The following is a 19,935-nucleotide window of genomic DNA, read 5'->3' on the forward strand; positions in this document are numbered from 1 at the left end:
ACCAACACTGAACAAGTTGCTGGGCAATTTTATTATGTTGCCAGACAGCTGCATTCTTTCTTCCAATAGAGGCATGTATTACTGGCACAGGATCGTTTCTCCTCTCGGGTAATCAGCTGCAGTTCTACCACTCGCACATTCTACTGGGTTGCGATGACAGACAGCTTGATTGCCCGCCCTGAGTACAGAACAGACACGTGTTGTGTTACCTATTGGTGCTAACAGGATTGAGGTAAGTATCCCAGGACACTGAGGAGAGAACAGATCCACTAGCCTGTAACCTAAAGGGCTAAAGGATTCCATTCTGCAAACTCCCTGCACGTAGAATTCTGTCACCTTCAATGGAAGATCTGTCTGAGGAAGGCTTGTAGGATAGGCTTTGCAAATTTCCTTTGCAAGTTTCTCCCTTGCAAGGTTGAGCTCATTAAAATTCACATTTGCACATGAAAAGATAGTCCAACGAAAAAAAAAAATCATGTACTTCCATGTCATTTATGTGCTGCTTTTGTTTTGTGCTCTGCAGTTCATCTCATGGCAAACCTGCAGTACTCTAGGAAATTTTGGGAGGGCAAACAGAGATCAATATAAGGAAAAATGCTGTAAATCTTAGCTGAAAGGAACGTGGATCTAACACACAAGGCATTGTGTGTCCCAGATTTCAGCCAAAAGACTCAGCTTAACAAAATGAAGTTTATTAATTGCCTACAAATACCACATTTCAACAAATCTCTGTAGAAGAGACCTGGAATCTTCATGGCAGGAAATCTGAGTAGCGTGATTATTCCGTAATAGAATGCTGACCAGTGTAGCATTCCATTCCATCTCCCCTTTTAAGTTCTACATTCCTACCATTCACAAAACTCTACCTTCCTGAGTCAGTAACTCACCTCACCAATCTCCCTTTTCCTTTGTTGACAAGTCTTTTCCTAAGATACATAATCAATCCCAGCTCGAGCCTGGGATATTCAAAGGTGTCTAAGAGAATTAGACACTCAACTCTAAAGGAGGGGAAAAATTCGTTTTGGGAAGGATTCTGAAAATTGGCTTTATTTCGAATCGGAAATTCTCTGTGAAGGAAAATACTGAAAAAAAAAGGGTGTCAGGGTGTTAGGAATGTTCATTTCAACAAAACCATTTCTTCTCAATGCTGACTTTTAAAAAATGTAGTATAATCTAGTATTTTTAAAAACGGAAACAAAACGTCATTTCAAAATGAAACATCAAAATGTTTTGTTCCAAAAAACATCAAAACGAGACGTTTCAACATTATTTTGGAGGAAAACCACAAAGATAAAGTACTGCCAAAGTTCTAGTGAAATCAACCTGATGTCATGAAGCGTTTGGATTTAGGCAGAGTTGCATATCCCAGAGGCATATGGTTCCATCAAAGTTTCCCAAACCAGCTCTACCCAACTCCCACTGAAAGTCAAATTCCCTATGCCCCTTTGAGAAGCCTCACCCCACTGACAAAAGGGATAATTTTCTCAAATTTGAAAGAAATCAAAGCTTTTCATGTCCAAAGACTGAGCAAATCAAGGCTGACAGGTTAGTGTTATCCTTTCACCAGCTAGACATGCAGCAGAAGACTTCCCCTGTGTCATCGTCAGGTGACCTTTGGGTGGGATGCTGTAACACACAACACTTCTCTGCGCTGTGTACCCATGGGACCCCAGTAACAAGCAAGCGCTGAGAGAATGAGGAATCAGTCAATGCTACATTCAGCTAACGCAGCAACTCATGGTGTCAGACTCCATTAGGTGGTCGAGGGACAGCTGCATAGAACACATCCCCGGACATCGGCAATACCAGGAGGGATGAGCTGGAGTGCCGATGAGAAGCGCAGTCAGGAAAGTAACAAATACTTTCTTCATGGATTGTATTTTCTAAAAGGACAACCAACCTCATTCTCAATTACCGAGGGACAATCTCCACTCGTTGATATACTTTGCTTCCCACAACCAGCTCTCTGTACAACTTTTCATGAGTGATGTACCCGAGTGTTTGGATTCTAATATCTAAACTGTATTGTTAAATCTATTCACCGAAATTTGGGTTATTGCTGATAATGTACTCTGTAACATATGATTTTTAAAAAACTAACTTTGTATTTGTGGATAATCTAAACACTATACCCAGATGTACAGACACTCTTTTCCCAACTTATGCATTATCTGTCTGTCTATATATTTTTAACATTAGCTTTAATAAAATATTAAAATCCATTCATTTATTATTTAGCCATCTCACTTAAATTAAAATCAATAAAGTTTAGGCAAGAACAAGACCAGATATTCACCATGCCCATCCCCTATTTTGCACACACGCAGACAGTGTCTTAGGCCCAGTCCTTCCTACCTTGGCACACAGACCTCAAAAGGCAACACAACCAGGGTATTTCTGCTGGGTTAAAGCCATGAAGAGTGTGTGCTGTGCAGCTATGTCCATCATTGGTAGTATGGAGGAAGGTTTGCAGTGTCAGCCCTAGCCCGAGGAGTGTTGAGGGCGTGTCCAGAGGATCCATGGACTAAATCCTCAGTGCACTCTGTGTCGGATGTGTGCGTGCAATGGCATTAGAGTTTAATGCTGTAATAGAAACTGTGGAGCAATTCTATGGGTGCTCTGCAGTTTAGAAGAGGTGCTTTCCCCCTGCAGAGCCCATTGGGGGGGGTGGTACACGTGGGTATGCGCGTGCGAGAGAGAGTGCACTCACCAGTCCTCTGCTGGCAGTGAGGTTCTGCAGGGCCCCAGCACAGGCCTCTAGGGTGGCATCTTTCTTGCTCTGGTCCATCAGGTTCAGGTATGTGCGGACGGCATCAGAATGGTAGAGCCAGCTGGGCCCTCTGGGTTTGTACTCTTCATCGGGAATGGGTAGAACATACTCATCGATCTAAGGGGAAGTAATAGATTGACATCCAGGAGCTTGGCGTTTTCTACATGAATCACACGTCATTATCCCTGGTTGCTTGGGCGGTCACATACAAATATCTTCATGCACCTATCACATACAGACAACACATCTAGTGTGGCCGGGCATATGCTGCCACTCTCTCAACTCTCCCAGGTGTACCAACTGGAGGACATGTTACTCTATGTAACTCCTCATACCCCTTTTCTGGTCCTGATAATGCAGGGGCAGGGCAGCTCTTCACTCGAACCCAGTGACAGGGGCTGAGTGAATGGTGCATTTTGCAAGCACTCAGAATCAGGAGCACGTCTTACCTCCAGCTTCCCACTCCTGCTGTTGAAGCAGCCTGTGAGGGTCTTGTCCACATAGGCATTCCTGGCCATGTGGTTGAGCTGGGTGTATTTATTGGGCACCTCGGCATCCAGGCGGTAGGACAGATTGTGCAGGATACAGATGCAGTTCTCCACGGACTGAAATCAGCCCCCGAAAAAACACAACAGTTTTACAGTCAGACAGGAACATGGAACAGTATGCGCATTGTAACAATATTTAGTGAAAGTCAATGATGTGTTGCGGTGTAAGGTGGATAAACCCTGCTGCCTGAGCATAAATATAAATACACCAAACTCTGAGGTCCTTACTCTGATTTTATTTACAGCTTGTCTACATAGGGACATTCTGGAAAATTAATCTGAATTACCTTTTAAAGTGGATTAGTTAAACTGCATTAAATCCCTGTGTGGACACTCTTATTTGGAGTTAGAGTAGCCTTAATCTGATTTAGTTTAATTCACTTTCAATTCACTTCTAAATCAGAGCCAGATTTTCAGAAGTGTTCAGCACACAGCCGCGACCATTGTGACATGTAGGCCAGAATTTTCAAAAGACCTCTGCACCCATTTGCGCACCAAAATCAATAGCCGGACTATCAGAAGAGCTGTGCACGGTCAGTGCTCAGGGTGTACTACTAATTGACTAGGGCTAGGCACAGGCTGGTGAACTGTGTGTAAGTGGGAAGCTCATATGTCTAGTACCTTGTCATCAGGCCGGCTGGCAGCCACACAATTCTGGGTATAAGTCATGACTGAGTCAATCAGGCCAGGGTAGTTTCTCATGGTGTGACGTCCAGCATCTGCAGAACTCAGGTTTCTGAAGGAAGACATTTTATAAAATGTAGGGAGGTAAAGCAAGACAGATAAGCAGCTCCGTTAGCTGGGTATTTTCCATCGGCCACTGAGCTCCTTACATATTTCTGTTTGAATTCAACCCACTTGGAAGGATTGCCTTTATAGGGTGAAATTCACCTCTCTGCAGGGGGACAGAACAAGGCCAGTGCACCACTTAAGTCCCACTTCAACTCTGATGACTAAAGGGGGACCTAGATGGTGTATAGGCCTTGTCACGTTCCTCTCCAGAGGGGTGAATTTCATCCATGGAGATTTTCCTTTTAGGGTAAGTCCAGAGGGAAGATATCCCCTTAGAGAGAACAATGTAGGTACAGTGGGGACATGCAAGATATCTGCTTAGAGTTATTTCCAGAGAGAGGGTAGAATAATGAGTAGCTGGAGATCGCCACAGAGAACCAGGAGCCCACCTTCAACTGGCGTAGGTCAGTGTAGCAACATTGACTTCAATACCACCATTACCACACAGCTCTTTCTAAACAAGCACATTTATTCTTAAAGTGAAAAACATTACAGAGAAAACATATTAAATCAATACAACAATGTACACGCATGCTAATAAGCTTACCAGAGATCACCCCAAACTCCAGCAGGCGTTTGGGCTGGTGACCAGTCCTTCAAACCTCACACAGAGGGTCTTCTGTGGTCATCAGTTCATAACAAGAACCCCCATGTCTCTCTGAGTCCCTCCTTTCTACTGTTTGGGCCTCTGATCTTGTCCTCATGTGACAGATGACCACCATGACTAGCACACAAAGGTCCCCTCCTCAAGGCAAAGCTTTAAAAAGTACCTTGTTTAAAAGAGTCCTTTGAAGCCCCTAACATTTCCCTGGGTTTACATGAGTCATGTCTCTCCCCTAGAGACATTACATATGATCTCACAATACGAACTCCTAAAATACTTTAACTGAATTCAGTAAGGTTTAGCTTAATCCAAGGTGGTTTGTCCAGGATATTGCCGGAATTTGTCATCTCTCTCACATGGGGACACCAGGTTTTAAGAAAAAGGGGCAAAAAAACTTAGATTTAAGTGGTGATAGTTTCGCTGCGCTATACTCTGGATCAGGTGTTGGCTAAGACAGCAGAGTTTTAGCAGCGGCATGACATGATCTTGTTTTAATGCACCGGTAGCTCGCAAATGAGTGGTTTGCAATAGCTCACAGACATCTGCCAGACAGAAACTCTTAACAAACCTGCGTGGCTAGGCTTTTGTCAATGAGCAGATGTCCATGTCCCTCATTATTCCAGACCCATTTTAGGCCCAAACTGACCTCAAGTTTGGAATTATCTCCATGTCATTGCTATGCATTATGGGCATAAGAAATGACAAACCAGTGCACAGAAGACTGACCCTGCCCCCTGGATGGCTATTTTTGCAGTATCCCCCAATACTGCCATTTCTCCATTAACATGTATCTGCATATTTGGGCTCCAGTGCCTTTACAGGGATGGAGCAGATGACAGCCCTGCTTACAAGAACCATTCTGCTGCATAACTGCACATGGAAAGTTCTCCTCCAAGAGAGGGATGGAGGCAGGAGCGCGCTGTCCTTCAGAAGTGATCTCCAGCCTCAGAGGGCTGAGACCTCTCGGGGCTGATAGTGACAGGCAGAGAAAGCTGCAGTCCCTGCTGCAGTCTGCTTCGTCAGTTTCACAAGCGAATGTAGCTCCCATTAGCTAGCGTGTCTGGTAAGGGCGCGGTCTGTTGCTACATTCCCTAAGGCAGAGCTTTAGTTCTTTAAAGTACCTAATTATACAGCTTTTTCATCTCCCTACTGAGTTGTTCCCAACGTGATGGGGAATTTGGAAGCTGGTAGAAGAAACTGCAAGTCAGGACGAAGATCTTCATGCCAAGAAGTTCTCTGGCTTTTCCAAGGAAGAAATAAAACCATCCCATGCCCAAATACAAGCCTCTCACTTTGACACCGACACTTACACTGGGATGGGCCAACACCTAGTGACTGTAACTGGAATGAATGGATCCAGTATGAAAAAAGAGAATCAGTTGGAATTTGCAGGCAAGAGATAGTCATCAGAGCTGGATCGAAAATCTGGGGGTTTAGTCCCACACAGAAAATTTTGACTTTTCATCAAATAATGGAAAACAATTTTTGTTTTTTGGCAATCAAAATTTTTAAAAAATTCAGCTGAAACCTGAACATTTTTGGCCCCAAACCACCAGCCTCATCCCCCACTGCAAATTCCTTGTGTTAGCTAAAAAATTTCAAAAAGTTTTCTAATGAAAAATCAAAACTTTTCAAGGAAACAGGACACTTTCTGTGAAAAATTTTTGTTTTATCAAAAACCCAATTTCCTGTTGAAAAACAAGTTCAGTGGAAAATGTTCATCTAGCTCTAGACACCATGAAAACTTTATGAATAGGCTTGGCAGAATTTCACTTGTATTTTTTTAAAGCATGACTGGTGTGGAGAAAGTGAATAGGGAAGTGTTATTTACCCCTTCACATAACACAAGAACTAGGGGTCACCCAATTAAATTAATAGGCAGCAGGTTTAAAACAAACCTAAGGAAATACTTCTTCACAACACACAGTCAACCTGTGGAACTCCCTGCCAGAGGATGTTGTGAAGGCCAAAAGTATAGCTGGGTTCAAAAAAGAACTAGATACGTTCATGTAGGATAGTTCATCAACAGCTGTTAGCCAAGATGGTCAGGGATGCAACCCAATGCTCTGGGTGTCCCTAAACCTCTGACTGCCAGAATCTGGGACTGAACAATGGGAGATAGATCACTTGATGATTGCTCTGTTTTGTTCATTCCCTCTGAAGCAACTGGAACTGACCACTGTAGGAAGACAGGATACTGGACTAGATAGACCATTGGTCTGACCCAGTATGGCCGTTCTTATAATTTTGATGGATAATATCAATCATGCTTATTTTTAAGCTTTTTTTTTTATTTTTTAATCAATTTAAATGTTCACAGTTGCAGGAAATTTTGGGAGATCAGACAATAATTAATGACAGTAGATGTTGAGATTCAAAAAGTTAAGGTTTATAACTGTTAAAATAAGGGGCCCGTTTTAAGCATATCCACAAAGGGTGTGAGCGATGCTTGTCTGCTGACCTACCTCAAACAGCCTGTAGCATTGAAGAACACCTCAGGGTCAACAATTTCTCTTGTCCTATTACTGACACCATCAGACCACCCCGAGAAAGGGATGATAACACAATCTGTCAAGACAGGGAGGGCTTCGTGTATCAAATCTTCTTTCAGCTCATCCGTGGAGGACAGGTTCCACAGCAGCCCTAGAAAGAAAATGCAAGACAAACATTAAACCTTAAGGTCTTGATGCAGTAAAGGCCTGAATCTCCTATCACTAACATTGCAACTAGGGAATAACTCCATGAAAGTTACATCCATGTACAACTGGTGCAAAGAAGAAGAGAATCAAGCTCTAGGTCTACAATCGAGGCATTCAAGATAGCCCCCAGGTTTGGAGAGAGACGCTCTGGTCCAATCTCCCCGTCCAATCTCAGCTCTAACAGAAAAAGCAGTTTCCTCTGTAACTAACCAATATGTCACTCCATGATCAACCTGCGTGGTGCTGTGTGTGCTGTTCAAACCAGGCTTCCCAGTACAGACCCAGAATGTCACCTCTTCTACCTAGTCCACGTTATCTTGAGAAGGGTCTTGAAACTAGTTCTCCCATAATACATTGTACTAGCTCAGTGGTCTCCATCCTTTCCAGGCAACAAAAACCTCTTGTATTTCAAGCAGTGCTCACTGCTTCCTATTTAACCATGTGCCCTCTAACCCCCCATGGGACTTGGGCATACTCTAAGTTCTAGTTTCAGAGTATATACAGTTAAATGGGAGATAGTAGAGGCATCATACCGGCCTGGGACAGAGGCCCCCTATTACAGTACAGAATGGAGCCTGGTGTCCCAGCCTCAAAGATCATATTTCTGTATACATTTCAGTCTGGGGCAGTGAGGGGAGTGGACCATCTACCCAAGGCTCAAGTACACTATAATCAAAGACAACTCGGGCTGACCCAGTGTTAGCACATGCACGTGATCCCAGTAGAACCCAACTCTTCAGGATAAGCCTGGGACACTAAATAGACTGTGTAATATTCTCTGAAACAAACCCCAAATCTCACCTCCTCTCAGTCCAGGAAGGGAAACTAAGTGCCAGAGGATGGGACCCTCCTTTGAGAATGCCCTGGACCCAGCTCTCAGGTGATCACATGTAGGCCCTGATGGCTCAAAAGCCCTTGATGGTCACAGCTGTGGTGGTAAACCTGGTTGCATAGGTGTGATCTCTAAGTCTCAGACCTGATTCACGGGCCAGTGGTTGGGAACCCCTAACACTGTACGCAAGATTCACAAAGCTGATAAATTGGGCAATCCAGGGGCCTGATCCTGCACAGCCTCACACTTTGTGTTGTCATTTGCACATGGGGAAAGCGAGTACAAAGTGTCATGCTGGTCTGATAGTGTTGTACTTTGCACAGGTGCATATGGCAACGCAAGGTGGCAGGCAGGTGAGTCTCAGGCCCCAGTGTCTAGGAGCCAGATCCCCAGGTGTTATAGGCTGGTGTGGAAGTCAATGGAGTTATCCTAAGTTACAAGAGCTGAGGATCTCTCCTTTGCTTGCATGTACCTGTCAGCTGTTTCTGTATTTCAGTGTTCGGAGTTCTCCTCAGGAGGCTCACACACTCCCTTATCCCATTCTGCCGTCGGGTTTCTAACTTGTTGGCAGGATTTCTGAAGACCAGATTTCTAAGAGCCCCAGCTGCAGCCTGCTGGACATTTTGGTTTGGGCTGCGGAGGAGTTCAATTAGCTTGCCAATTCCACCTAGCCGGTAGACCTGCGAGAGGAGAAGACAGACAAGGATCAGCATCCCATGAAAAGCTCATCTATTTGCTCTGGTGTATTAAAAGACCACGGCGACAGAAGTTAATGCAAGAAGACAGCATAGTGCGTACTAATGGGAATGGAAAGGATACCGTGAGCATTACAGGATGGCTAGACCCAAAATACCCCATTTTTTACAAGGCAGTCAAATGGCTTGATAGCTATAGCCAAGAGCGTCTGTGCTGACTGCCTTGATGACTAGGGTATAGGATTAGTGGACAGAGCACTGGACTGAGATCAACTGGGTTCTATTCCCGGCTCTGTTATTGACCTGCTGGGTGATGTTGGACAAGTCACTTCATAGCTCTGTGCCTCAGTTACCAAATCTGTAAACACAGGGATAATGAATTATACCAATTTTGTAAAGCACTCTACACTCTACCTATGAAAAGAGCTGGTATTATTACTAACAGATGTCAACAATTAAGACTTGCAAGTAATGACCTCAGCTGGAGTAAATTAGTGTTTGCTCCCACTGACTTCAGCAGTGCTACCCTGATTTCTGTCACCTGAGGATACGGCCTCATGAGTCTTATTTTCTGCGGTGAAAAACTACCTAGAGACCACATTATAATTGTAATATAGCAACATTCCATAGTGCTTTACCTGCACCCAGAAACCATGGGCCACATTCAGAGGCAACATGTATGTTGGTGTAACATACACTCAGAATCAAGGGGCCAAATTCTGGGCTGATGTGTAAGGGGACGGGGGTGTGAATCTAAGTCTAAGGCAGCCTACAGTTGATGTAACATACATGTTGATGAGACTGGGAGAAGGTAGCAGTCACACAAGCTTAGACTCTCTGTAGACTGGTAGACTTAATTAGTCTCAGCACTGATTTGGTCCTACTTCTCTGAAGTAACCAGAGCTCCTGTGAAAGGAATTCATTGCTGTGAGCCTAGTGAAACCACCTGTTCATGAATGAATGAAACGAAACTGTCAGCTGGGGAAAAATGCCTTGATATTTGGAAGCCTCACTTAATGAGCCTTGGGGCACATTTTCAGAAAGTGCTCAGCACCCACAATTCCAGCTGAAGGCAATGGGAAATAAAGATGTTTGGCACTGCTTGAAAATCAGGCCCCAGATGTCTCACGTGGACCTTCTAAAATGAAGGCACCCAGACCCAGCGCCCACTTCTGAAAATGCAGCCATGAACAAGTTAGTTTACCTCTTGCTTGGCAGATTCATCCTGGAAGCAGGTGTGCTGGAGGAAGTACGCACCCATGGCTTGAGATTTCTCATCCGAGGAGCACAGGAGCTGTATGGCTTTCTGGATGGTCATTGCCACATTGTCCAACTCATCAGTGCATATTCTAAACAAAAAGAAGGGAAAGGAATGGATCAGTCACTACGTGGCAAGTGCAAGATGCTTTAGAGGCTGATGACTTCTTTGAAAGATGCCACCAGATTCAAGTAGGCAACGGCCCCTCAGCTGACTACTGTTAGATCTTATGGGTTTGTTTATCTAGACAGATCTATCAATATTGCAATATGGTCCCTGCAAAGAGAGCTGCAACCACCAAGAAACCTGGTGGGCTAAGTATTCAGGTCATGACTCAGCTTTTACCCAGTCCTTACTCCCATTGACATCCATAATAATGGAACGATGTCGTTTGTTTACAGAAAGAAGACTGGGAAACTGCGTGTGACCTCTTGTAGATTTCAGAATGATACCCATGATCGTACGCATCTACTTTAACCTTCGGGGTGCTAAATCACAGTCTTGTTTCAAGGAAAGCCATTGTTGTTTGTGGCCATGTTATTGTCAGAAAAAGAGCCTAGAGAGGGAGGTTTTAAGTGGAGTTACAGATGAACACTGACAGTGGAATGATTGCAGATGTCTATAGAATCCCGAGGTGAGTTACAAGAGAGTATGGACTTGGTGTGGGGCAGGGGGGATGGAAGGCATAGGAAAAAACCCACCCAGACCTTTGAAAATGCACCTCCTTGCCGTGGAAACGAGGGGCCTGATTATCTCCTGCCTTGCACCTATGCAGAGTGGGTAGAAAGTGCTCCCAATTCACAATGCTAATGACAACACAAGGTGCAACGCAAGGAAAAATCAAGCACTAGCAGTCCAATTGTTTGTTTAATTTTATTTAAACAATTAACTGAATGCAAGTGGAAAATGGTAGGTCACAGGATGGGCGAGACTAAAATGTTCAGGGGATTTGGTGGAACAAAGCATCCAAAAGTTCAGTTTCTGCCACGATGTTTTCCCTTCTCTGCGCTCCCGTTGACATCAGTGGGGTTTTACCATTGACTTCAGTGAGATCACGATCAGGTCCTGTCAGGATATTATGTCTTTGGGAACTGGATGTTTCTTGGTTTCAGCATATGGAGGGAATATCCCTGATGGGAAAATCCAGCAGACTCTAAAAGAGAATTATATCTTTTCTATGGGATTTTTAAATTAACCTGTGAGATTCTATATAGAGATATGATCCTCTATTAAATTCTATTAAACAATCCACAGAAAGGTGTCATTCTCTATTATGTTATATAGGCTGTCCAGAATAATTTCCATGGTATTCTAATGGTTTCATCTCTACTAAGTTCTATAGGGTTTCCCTATAAAGGATAACCCCTCTTGCTGAGATTTTGTTATTAAGCTAGAAATCAAGAAGTGCGGAGTCATGTAAAATGGAGGCAGGAAAGGTTGACTTTGAACCTTCGGAACCTCAGAAGATGTTTGGTTTGGGCCATGTTTTGGTGAAGGTTCAGGATAGTGTCCTTTTATCTAAACCTTTCTGACCATCTCTACCAGGCTGATGGTAGCTTTGGAACCAAAGCCCTCTCTCCACAAACAGAACAGGCACAGCATGAGCTGTCTCAGGAGAAGTTTCTCCCTCCACTGTATCCATGCTGTCTGGGAGAGGAAAGTAGGAAAGTTCTATCTCCAGGGATCATTCAATCTTTAGCCATTCTGCTGAGAAGACCAGCCGATGACTGCCAGCTGTGATGGCGGCTCTGATGATGGCATCCAGTTCTAGAAGTTCTCAAAGCAGGGGCAATTTTTATAGGCGACCCACCAGGGTCAGTTTTTCAAGGACAACTCCCCACACAGGCATTTCCACAGGGCGACAAATCCATCCCCAACCAGAACCATAGGGGGAAATCTCTGCAACCAGGTCCAGTTCCACAGTGGAAAGGGTCAGTAACCAGACCAGTAACCATTTTCTCCAGGGGAATTCATCCAGGGGAACAACTCCTCACTCAGGTTAAGTTCTACAACCAGAGCAACTAAACAGAATGGAAACTTTTCTTTTTTTGTTATTGAGAGTCTAGGGGCCTAGGGGACAAAGGAGCAGGGAGGAGCTAAGAAAGCCACTGCTCATTGTTTATTAAAAACATTGCAGAGAAGGTAATATCCACAAGCCCAGTGATTCCTAACATATGACTCAAACCCCCTTGCACTGAACACCTTTCCACAACCATTAGGAACTCAAATATGGCTCAGAGCATTGTCACTCATCTTTGATCCACCCAAATAATTACTGTTGAAGCTTTGGCACCATAGGCAGCTAGCTAGGAGGATTCCCTTACATTTTTCATAGATTCATAAATTCCAAGGCCAGATTGGACCACAGTGATCATCCTGTCTGACCTCCTGTAGAACACAGGCCATAAAATTTCCCCAAAATACATATTTTGAATCACAGCAGATCTTTAAGAAAAACATCCCATCTTGATTTAAAAATTGCCAGTGATAGGGAATCCACCAAGATGGGACATTTTTCTAAAGTATCTGCTCTGGGAATTATTTTGAGGGAAGTTCTATGGCTTGTGTCATACAGGAGGTCAGTCATGATAATTATAATGGTCCCTTCTGGTCTTAGAATCTCACCCTTGGCAAGTTGCTTTAGTGGTTTGAGAGCTAAAGACCTGAGAGCTGAACCCCAATGTGCTATTCACAAGACACTGAAAGGAGACAGTTTTCTTCCTATCGTGAACGATTGCAGTAAGAACCCCAGCCATGCCAACTGTGATGGATGTCATAACAAAGAGATGCATCACTCTACCTTTGGGAAACAGACACACACTTCAGGGGACTCTTTCTGGCCTCTAGTGGACCAGGCTGTGATTACTTGTGCTGATAGTCATTTGCAGAGGCAGTTTACAGCAGGGAAGAACCACTCAGGGCTAAGCTCCACATTTGGGATTGCCCCATGGTTCCGTCAGCATGGACAGGGAGGATACACTCCCTGTAGTGACCTCTCTTCAGTCTCCCAGTCATCTCCAGAAAGGAGCTCCGTCAGGCATCACGACCTCCATCAGAGACGAGTCTGCAGTGGCTGGAGACAGCAAATCATTGGGGGGTTGCGCGCTGACTTTTCAGAGTACTTGGTATTGCCGTGGTTACGGCGACAGGGCACCCAGTGCTCCAGACGCAGCTCATGCAGGCCAGGCTAGCACAGCACGGCCCTGGCAGCGTTGCCCGGATGTCTTGTGTTAGCCACGCATGGACAGTGATGACCCTGTCAGGCGTCGTACTGCATTCCGGCCAGGCAGCAAGTCCAGAGGACCCCATTCGAGTCAACAGCTTTGCTGCCTGTTCCATAGCATCCAGTCTGATACCTGTGGCCCTTTTCTTTAGCCAGCTCCGGTTTCTCTCAGGTTTTTAGTGCTCCTGTGTCAGTTATTCTCTATACCACTTACGGTCATGCCCACACCTGCTGTCACTTCTGAAGTGATGAAGCATTTACTCCATGAGATGTTTACCAACGGGGGCAGGTGGGTCACTACATGCCATGGCCACCGACAGCCACGGTTCACAGCCACACATTTGAAGGTGTACCCAGCGGATGTATCTGAGCCTCTTTCTTCCACCGACAGCTGAACAGTGGCAAACATGCCAACCACGTCTTGAAAGACGATCGCAGTGCACATCCGGCATTATGGCTGACACTGTTCCCCTTCCGAAATTCAGGGCATGCTACAGCTCAGTTCCAGCAGTCCTCATGCTAGGGAGGGTCTGCAGGCACCAGAACTCACCTTTTCCTCCTTACAGAGAAGAGCATTGAGTCCCTCTCTGGCAGGCTATCACGGAGAAGGTATAACTGGCCTAGCATGGTGGGATTTGAATCTGGGACTTGAAGTGCTAAAGGCAAGAGCCTCTACAGCTTCAGCTAAAGGTAGGACATCCCTAGCTGGTGGCAGTAATAGTTTCCTGTCCTCCTATGTGTACCAGCTGGAGAGGAACAAAAGATGCCCTTGCTCCTAGCATGCTTTATATACAGCATGCCCATCACTAATTGCTCATAGCGTTCAGTTTGAATCTGGTGGCCCTGGAGCAAAGGGAGCTTTCTCCTAACTGGGCAGAATCGCTACAGATCATTTAGCCAACATGGCCAGCAATGAGTGACCGAGTGCTGGCTCCAGATGACACACCATACGACTGGAAGAGGGACTGACTGCAAAGAGTTCCACTTTAGGGACAATCAAATGGCACTACTTGGGAACTGAGCAGCTGCAGCAGCCATTGGAATAAGCACAACAAAAGACACGTTCTGAGCCCTCAAAGACTTTGAGCTGGGACGTGTGGTTCTCAGTGAGTCCCACCATGCCCCAGGGCGTAGAACAGGAACATCATGCTTTACCTCCAGGCGAAGGGGGAAGCAGAGGTGAGCAAAGAGGAGATTGTCTGCTGTGCGTTAAACAAGCTGAAGATGTTGTTATTCACATAACCACTGCGTCTGCCTGATAACTGTTCAGAGCAAACTCTCCAGCCAGGACCTGGTGTATTGCGGGGAAGCTCTTCAGGTCTTCAAGAGGGAAAATTCTCAAATCAGACCAAGATCTACAAGCAGATCTGAACAAGTTCTACAAGGGGTCAACTATCCCAACAGAACCAGTTCTACAAGGCAGGGGAAAACCCGCAACAAGATTTTGTTTTACAAGAACAACAATTCCACAATCCAAATCTACGAGACAATACGCTTCAATCACAGCCAGATAGGTAAGGGAAGCAATTCCCCAACCAGAACCCGTGGTACATGACTGGAGTCCTTCTTGTACAGAAAGTACTGCACAAGAGAGAGGTCATTTCTAGAAGGGGAAGATTTGTTGCCTAAAGAACTCAGAGAAAACACACAACCAAGAATAGTTCTAGAAGTACAATAACGCCCTGACCAGATCCAGTTCTGTACGAGGGATTACTCAGTAGAACTATCTTTACAATTCTAATGCACTTACCATCCTGGTACCAGAGCGTAAATAATACCATAGCCATACCAAAAAGTTAAATCAATGGTATTTTCCATTTTCTCTTGCTAAGAGCCACTGTGATATGTGCTTGTAATTCTTTTTTAATTCCACTTATCCCCTTCTTCCTTTTACTTCTTACTACTTCTCCTCCTCCTCTTCTTTTCTCTGTATCATTTACTTGTCCCCACCGAGGTAGCTTCAGAATTATTGAAGAAAAGCCAGGGTAAAAGGATGTCTTTACATTTTCCCAGCCCTATTCCACAGCAAGACCTCTCCAACCTCAGCCATGAAGCAGATGGAACTAGAACCAGATTGGCTAGAGGGATCATTCAGAACAAGACCAGCTCTATATTAGGGGTAATTCTCTGTCCAGGAATGGTTTTACAGCAGGGAGAGCACCCACATCAGAATCAGTTCCACAAGGAGGACCACTCGCGATTGTAAACAGTTCTCCAAAAGAGAAAACACTCCAAGCCAGCTCAATTTTGCAGGGGTACAATGCCTGCCTATGCACTGCATCAACCTGGATCGGTTCTAAAAAGGAGAATTTACTCAAAACAAGACCAGTAGTGCAGTGTGGTCAACCCCAAAACCAGGGCTATCTCTGGAGAGGACCATCAGTCCAGAGAGATTGCTAACAGGGACCCCAGCCAGAACCCAGTTCTGCAAGAGGATAACTGCACAGAACCTGTTCTACATAGGAGGCAATACCTCAAGCACTCTCAGTTCTTTGGTGGGGAACCACTTATTCAACTGCATAACCATGTCCAGTTGTTCACGGGAGACAATTTGACAAGCAAGGCTAGTGTTTCATTGCAGAAAACTTATCTGACACAAAACGTTCCTAGTATGAGGACAACGCCCCACACAGTCCCTGTTCTGCAAGGTGAAAACTCCACCTTAAGAACCACTAGTACACAGCGAACAATGCCACAACCAGGGAAAGTTCTCCAATAGTAACCATTACTCAGCCAAGCCCAGTTCCTCAAGGACAACTCCTCTCAATGATGGGGACAGATGCCCAAGAAAGACCTGTACTTCCAAAAGAACAAAACACTGTCTAGGTCTCCAAGGGGCAGAACTCTCCAGCCAGATCTAGCTCTGCAACAAACTGCACCCAGCCCAGAAGCAGTTCTATAAAGACGGCATGTCCCCAGTGAGAACACTTCTACAGAACCTAAAAAACGCACAGGTGGCAACTCCTCAACCAGACCCAGGTTAATAACAACCCCCATCAGAACTAGTTTTCTTCTCCCCAGCCTCCAAGCAAGAGTGGCTTTTCAAAGGGAACAGCTCCTTAACCCGATCTACACAGAGGAAGTGTTCTTAATCTCAATTCGCTCTAGAGGGCAACACTCACTAGGCAGAGCCACTTTTACCAGACAGACCACTCCCCAAACTAAACTAGTTCTCCGGTGGGGGACAACCCCCCTGCCAGGTTCAATTTTAAAAAGGACTAAACTCCCCATCCAGAACCAGTTCTACCAGGATGACACCTCCCCAGCCAGGTCTAATGCTTCATGATAGACAACTCCTAAGTCAGAACCAGTTCTGCAGGGTGAGCCACACCCCAAGCTGGGAGGGTTCTGCAAAGGGGACCACTCCCTAACCAGGCGATGTTTGGCACTGGAGAGCATTTCTGACACAAGGGCAGTTCTCCCTGGAGTAAATCTTCAGAAAACCACAGCCATTCTTCAAGACAGCATATCATTCCATAATTACGAGTAACTCTACATATGAGAAAAGTCCAGTGTATACCAGCTCTTTCGGTAGGGAAACAGCGACCCAGCTGGGACCAATTACTTAAAGGCAACATTCACCTTATGCAGAAAACATCTTCATTGTTGCAGCTGTTCACTGGGTGTATTTCTTCACCCTACAGCCTCTCAGCCTACTGCCCGTAACTCCTTGGTCAGAAATTCCTGGAGTGAATTGTTTCTAGTTATGTAAACGGCGGCTTTCCATCCCAAAACAATGACAGGGTTTATGAAATGAGCCAATGGACAACATCATGCTCTGAGCAATGTGCCATCCAGCCGCAAGGTAAGCCGTGGCTAAACTGAGTAACATTTTGCACGTGTAAAAGAAGCGAAGACTGCGCATACATAAAGCCAAATCGCCAAAAGATAATGCATCAACAGGCCAGCTCATGGAGTCTCAGACCCTGCTAAACAGCTGTGGACAATTTTCAATGAGGGAGATTTACAAGTGGTATGTAAAGCTAAGAGCCAAAACTCAACGATGATCAAGGGGCATGAACTGGCCCCCATAATTGAATTTTCACAACCTCTGGTTCGTGCTCTCAGGCTGAATTAGGCAAGGCTTTCACGCAGATCCTGTTGTGATCGCTATTTTTATTGTAATTATTCATTCTATGCAGTGAAGCAGCACCTCATAAACCAGGGCCCTATTGTGCTGGTGCTGTACAAACAGAGAAATGGCTAGTGAGACAACGCAGGTCTGAACACCATGGCTCAGAGCATCACCTCCTGAGCACAAGCCAGGCTCCTCAATCTCTGAATGCAGATGTTTGAGAGAAAGTGACGTTTGGGACACGATGCATCTCTGTCACCCCTCGTATACCTCCCACACTTGTAAGTAAGTATCTGATGGGATTGCATACTGTGTATAGGGAAGGGAATGAGCAGAGTAGAATAGATCACAGCATAATTTGGGATCTGATTTTGAAGTACTTTCACTCTGTCCTCTTTCTGGACAAACTCCCAGTTGGACTAAATCCCAAGGCCCTTAGTGAGCGTCTGCTTGTCCTTACTCGCCTCCTGCAGAAATCAGCCAGTGCTGTCTAAGCAAAGGCTTGGTTTGGGAGTGCAGTGGGACTCTGTGGCACTCAGCACCTCTCAGGATCAGACCCTTGGGAAGGACTCCGGGAGCTGACCATTTGGAAATTGGACTTGCAGTATGAAAACCGGTGCTTTTTTGTAGGGAAATGAACGCCAACCCAAAGTGGCATGGTGAGCAGGAGAGGCACACAACCGAGGTCCCTGCCATTCCAGCGATATCACCCTGCAGAGAAGTCCTAGGCTAATCCACTGAGCTCACAGGCACGTGGGAACTCACCTGGAGCTGGACATAGAATGCCCATACACCCCGTCCTGCCGGCCGCCCGTCACGGGCTGGGCATACACCGCATCCGGCTTGTTGCAGGAGAGGTTGCGATCCGGGATGGGTTTCCTGGCGGTCCCATGGTGGGTGCTGCAGCTGCTGTACATGCTCTGGCGGTTCAGGGTTGCCTTTTGCACTGCGTGGCTTCCCACCTGGTTCCTCCGGAGCGTGCCCCGGGGAGGCTCACAGCACAGGTCAGGCTCACTCCGGCTGCTCTTGAGGCAGTAGTTGCCACCGGGACTGGTGGGGCTGCAGACGGCTTTGCTGTGGTGCCGGCTGCCCCAGCCCTCCATCTGACTGTAAGAGCTGAAGCGTCGATTGTCTGTCTCTCTTTTAAGGGTCCCGTTGTACATCTGAAGGGGGAGGAAACAGGAAACAAAACAATTAAAAGGGGCTTGAAGTGATTCCCAGGAGTTCACCAAATGGGGACAAATCCTGAGGGGCACTGAGCCCTGGCTTTAATGGGAGCTGTGGGCACACCACACATTAACTACAATAGGACCTGCTCATGGTACTTTGATGGTCCCCATTATCCTAGTATCTGAGCACCTCACAATCTCTACCATCTCTCTCCTCACAGGTAGGGCAGTGTAATATCCCCATTGTACAGCTAGAAAACCGAGGCTAGAGAGACTAAGTGACTCACCCAGGGAGTTTGGGGCACAGCAGGGAATTGAACCCTGGTCTCCTTGCATCAGGTTAGCACCCTAGCCCCTGAACTACCCCATCTCCTTGTAGTTTTACTTAATATTGTGTATTAATATTCATCCCAAAGGCTTCTAAGCCTCTTACCAACTCTAGGTACACCTGACCTACCTCACCTAACACCAATGCGCAGCCACCTCTGGACTGGAATGTGGCAGCCTTTGAACAGAGTGCAGCGACACTGCCACCCAACAGAATTTGGCAGGCCATCAGGGCAAATGTTCCATTTCTCACAGAATGGGATCTGATATGTACTCCAGGGGTCTGGAGCTCAGGTGTATGTGTCATGTGAAAGGCATCACGCCCCTCCCGTTACAGACGCTGACTCTAACCCTATTCTGTCATTCCCATTGCTTGCTTTGTCCTTATTAACTCTTCTTACTCATCTTCCACCCTGACAGACGCACTAACCCGTAGGTGAGAATTCCCCAGTAGAGGCCCAAAATGGGGCCCATGTGGGGAAAAGAGGATGGATTTATGCATTAAAGGAGTGAATGAATAGCTCATGCCAACAATAACGTTTGAAGTTTTGAGAACAATAAGGAGGAATTTCTTAAGAAATGCCAGGGCTAAGCCAGCAAAAAGCCACTGTATTTAGTTAAAAGAAATGGGCCCAGTTCTGACCTGATACACTGGTGTACATCCACAGTGACTTCAGTGGAGTTACTCCAGATTTACCTCAGTGTAACTGGCCTGAGATTCTGTTGCAACAACACTTCTGGATGCTAACTGTGGCATCTGCCTCTCAGAGGGCTGCGCTTGGCAGAGGCTTGGGAACGTTGCCAGCTAAGAAAGTGGGTGCTAAGGTGTTTTACCCCACATAAAAAAAACCCAAACAAACCCAGGCAGTTATGGCAGCTTGCCTGATAGACACCTAGCAACACTGGAAATCCTGGCCCATTCCTCTTATAGCGCAGTGGAACC

General features: G+C 45.8%; 1 protein-coding gene and 1 long non-coding RNA gene across 2 annotated transcripts in view; one reads left to right on the forward strand and one right to left on the reverse strand.

Annotated features, from left to right (window-relative positions):
- LOC122463488 overlaps positions 1–2,076 on the forward strand; it is a 42,339-nt gene extending 40,263 nt beyond the window's left edge. The window contains exon 4 of the long non-coding RNA XR_006286911.1: positions 1,568–2,076. This is a non-coding gene — a long non-coding RNA (uncharacterized LOC122463488). The remainder of the gene's footprint in view (positions 1–1,567) is intronic.
- The window catches only part of PKP1 (plakophilin 1), a 51,024-nt gene that overhangs the window by 12,069 nt on the left and 19,020 nt on the right, over positions 1–19,935 (reverse strand). Inside the window, exons 3-9 of the mRNA XM_037885052.2 lie at positions 18,262–18,659; positions 10,145–10,289; positions 8,718–8,925; positions 7,180–7,357; positions 3,940–4,054; positions 3,220–3,375; positions 2,711–2,887 (exon numbers count right to left, since the gene is read on the reverse strand). Of these exons, the coding sequence (XP_037740980.1) occupies positions 2,711–2,887; positions 3,220–3,375; positions 3,940–4,054; positions 7,180–7,357; positions 8,718–8,925; positions 10,145–10,289; positions 18,262–18,659 (1,377 nt within the window). The remainder of the gene's footprint in view (positions 1–2,710; positions 2,888–3,219; positions 3,376–3,939; positions 4,055–7,179; positions 7,358–8,717; positions 8,926–10,144; positions 10,290–18,261; positions 18,660–19,935) is intronic.

This window comes from Chelonia mydas, chromosome 21 (genome assembly GCF_015237465.2).
Source record: "Chelonia mydas isolate rCheMyd1 chromosome 21, rCheMyd1.pri.v2, whole genome shotgun sequence".
In the NCBI taxonomy this organism is placed as follows: domain Eukaryota; kingdom Metazoa; phylum Chordata; order Testudines; family Cheloniidae; genus Chelonia; species Chelonia mydas.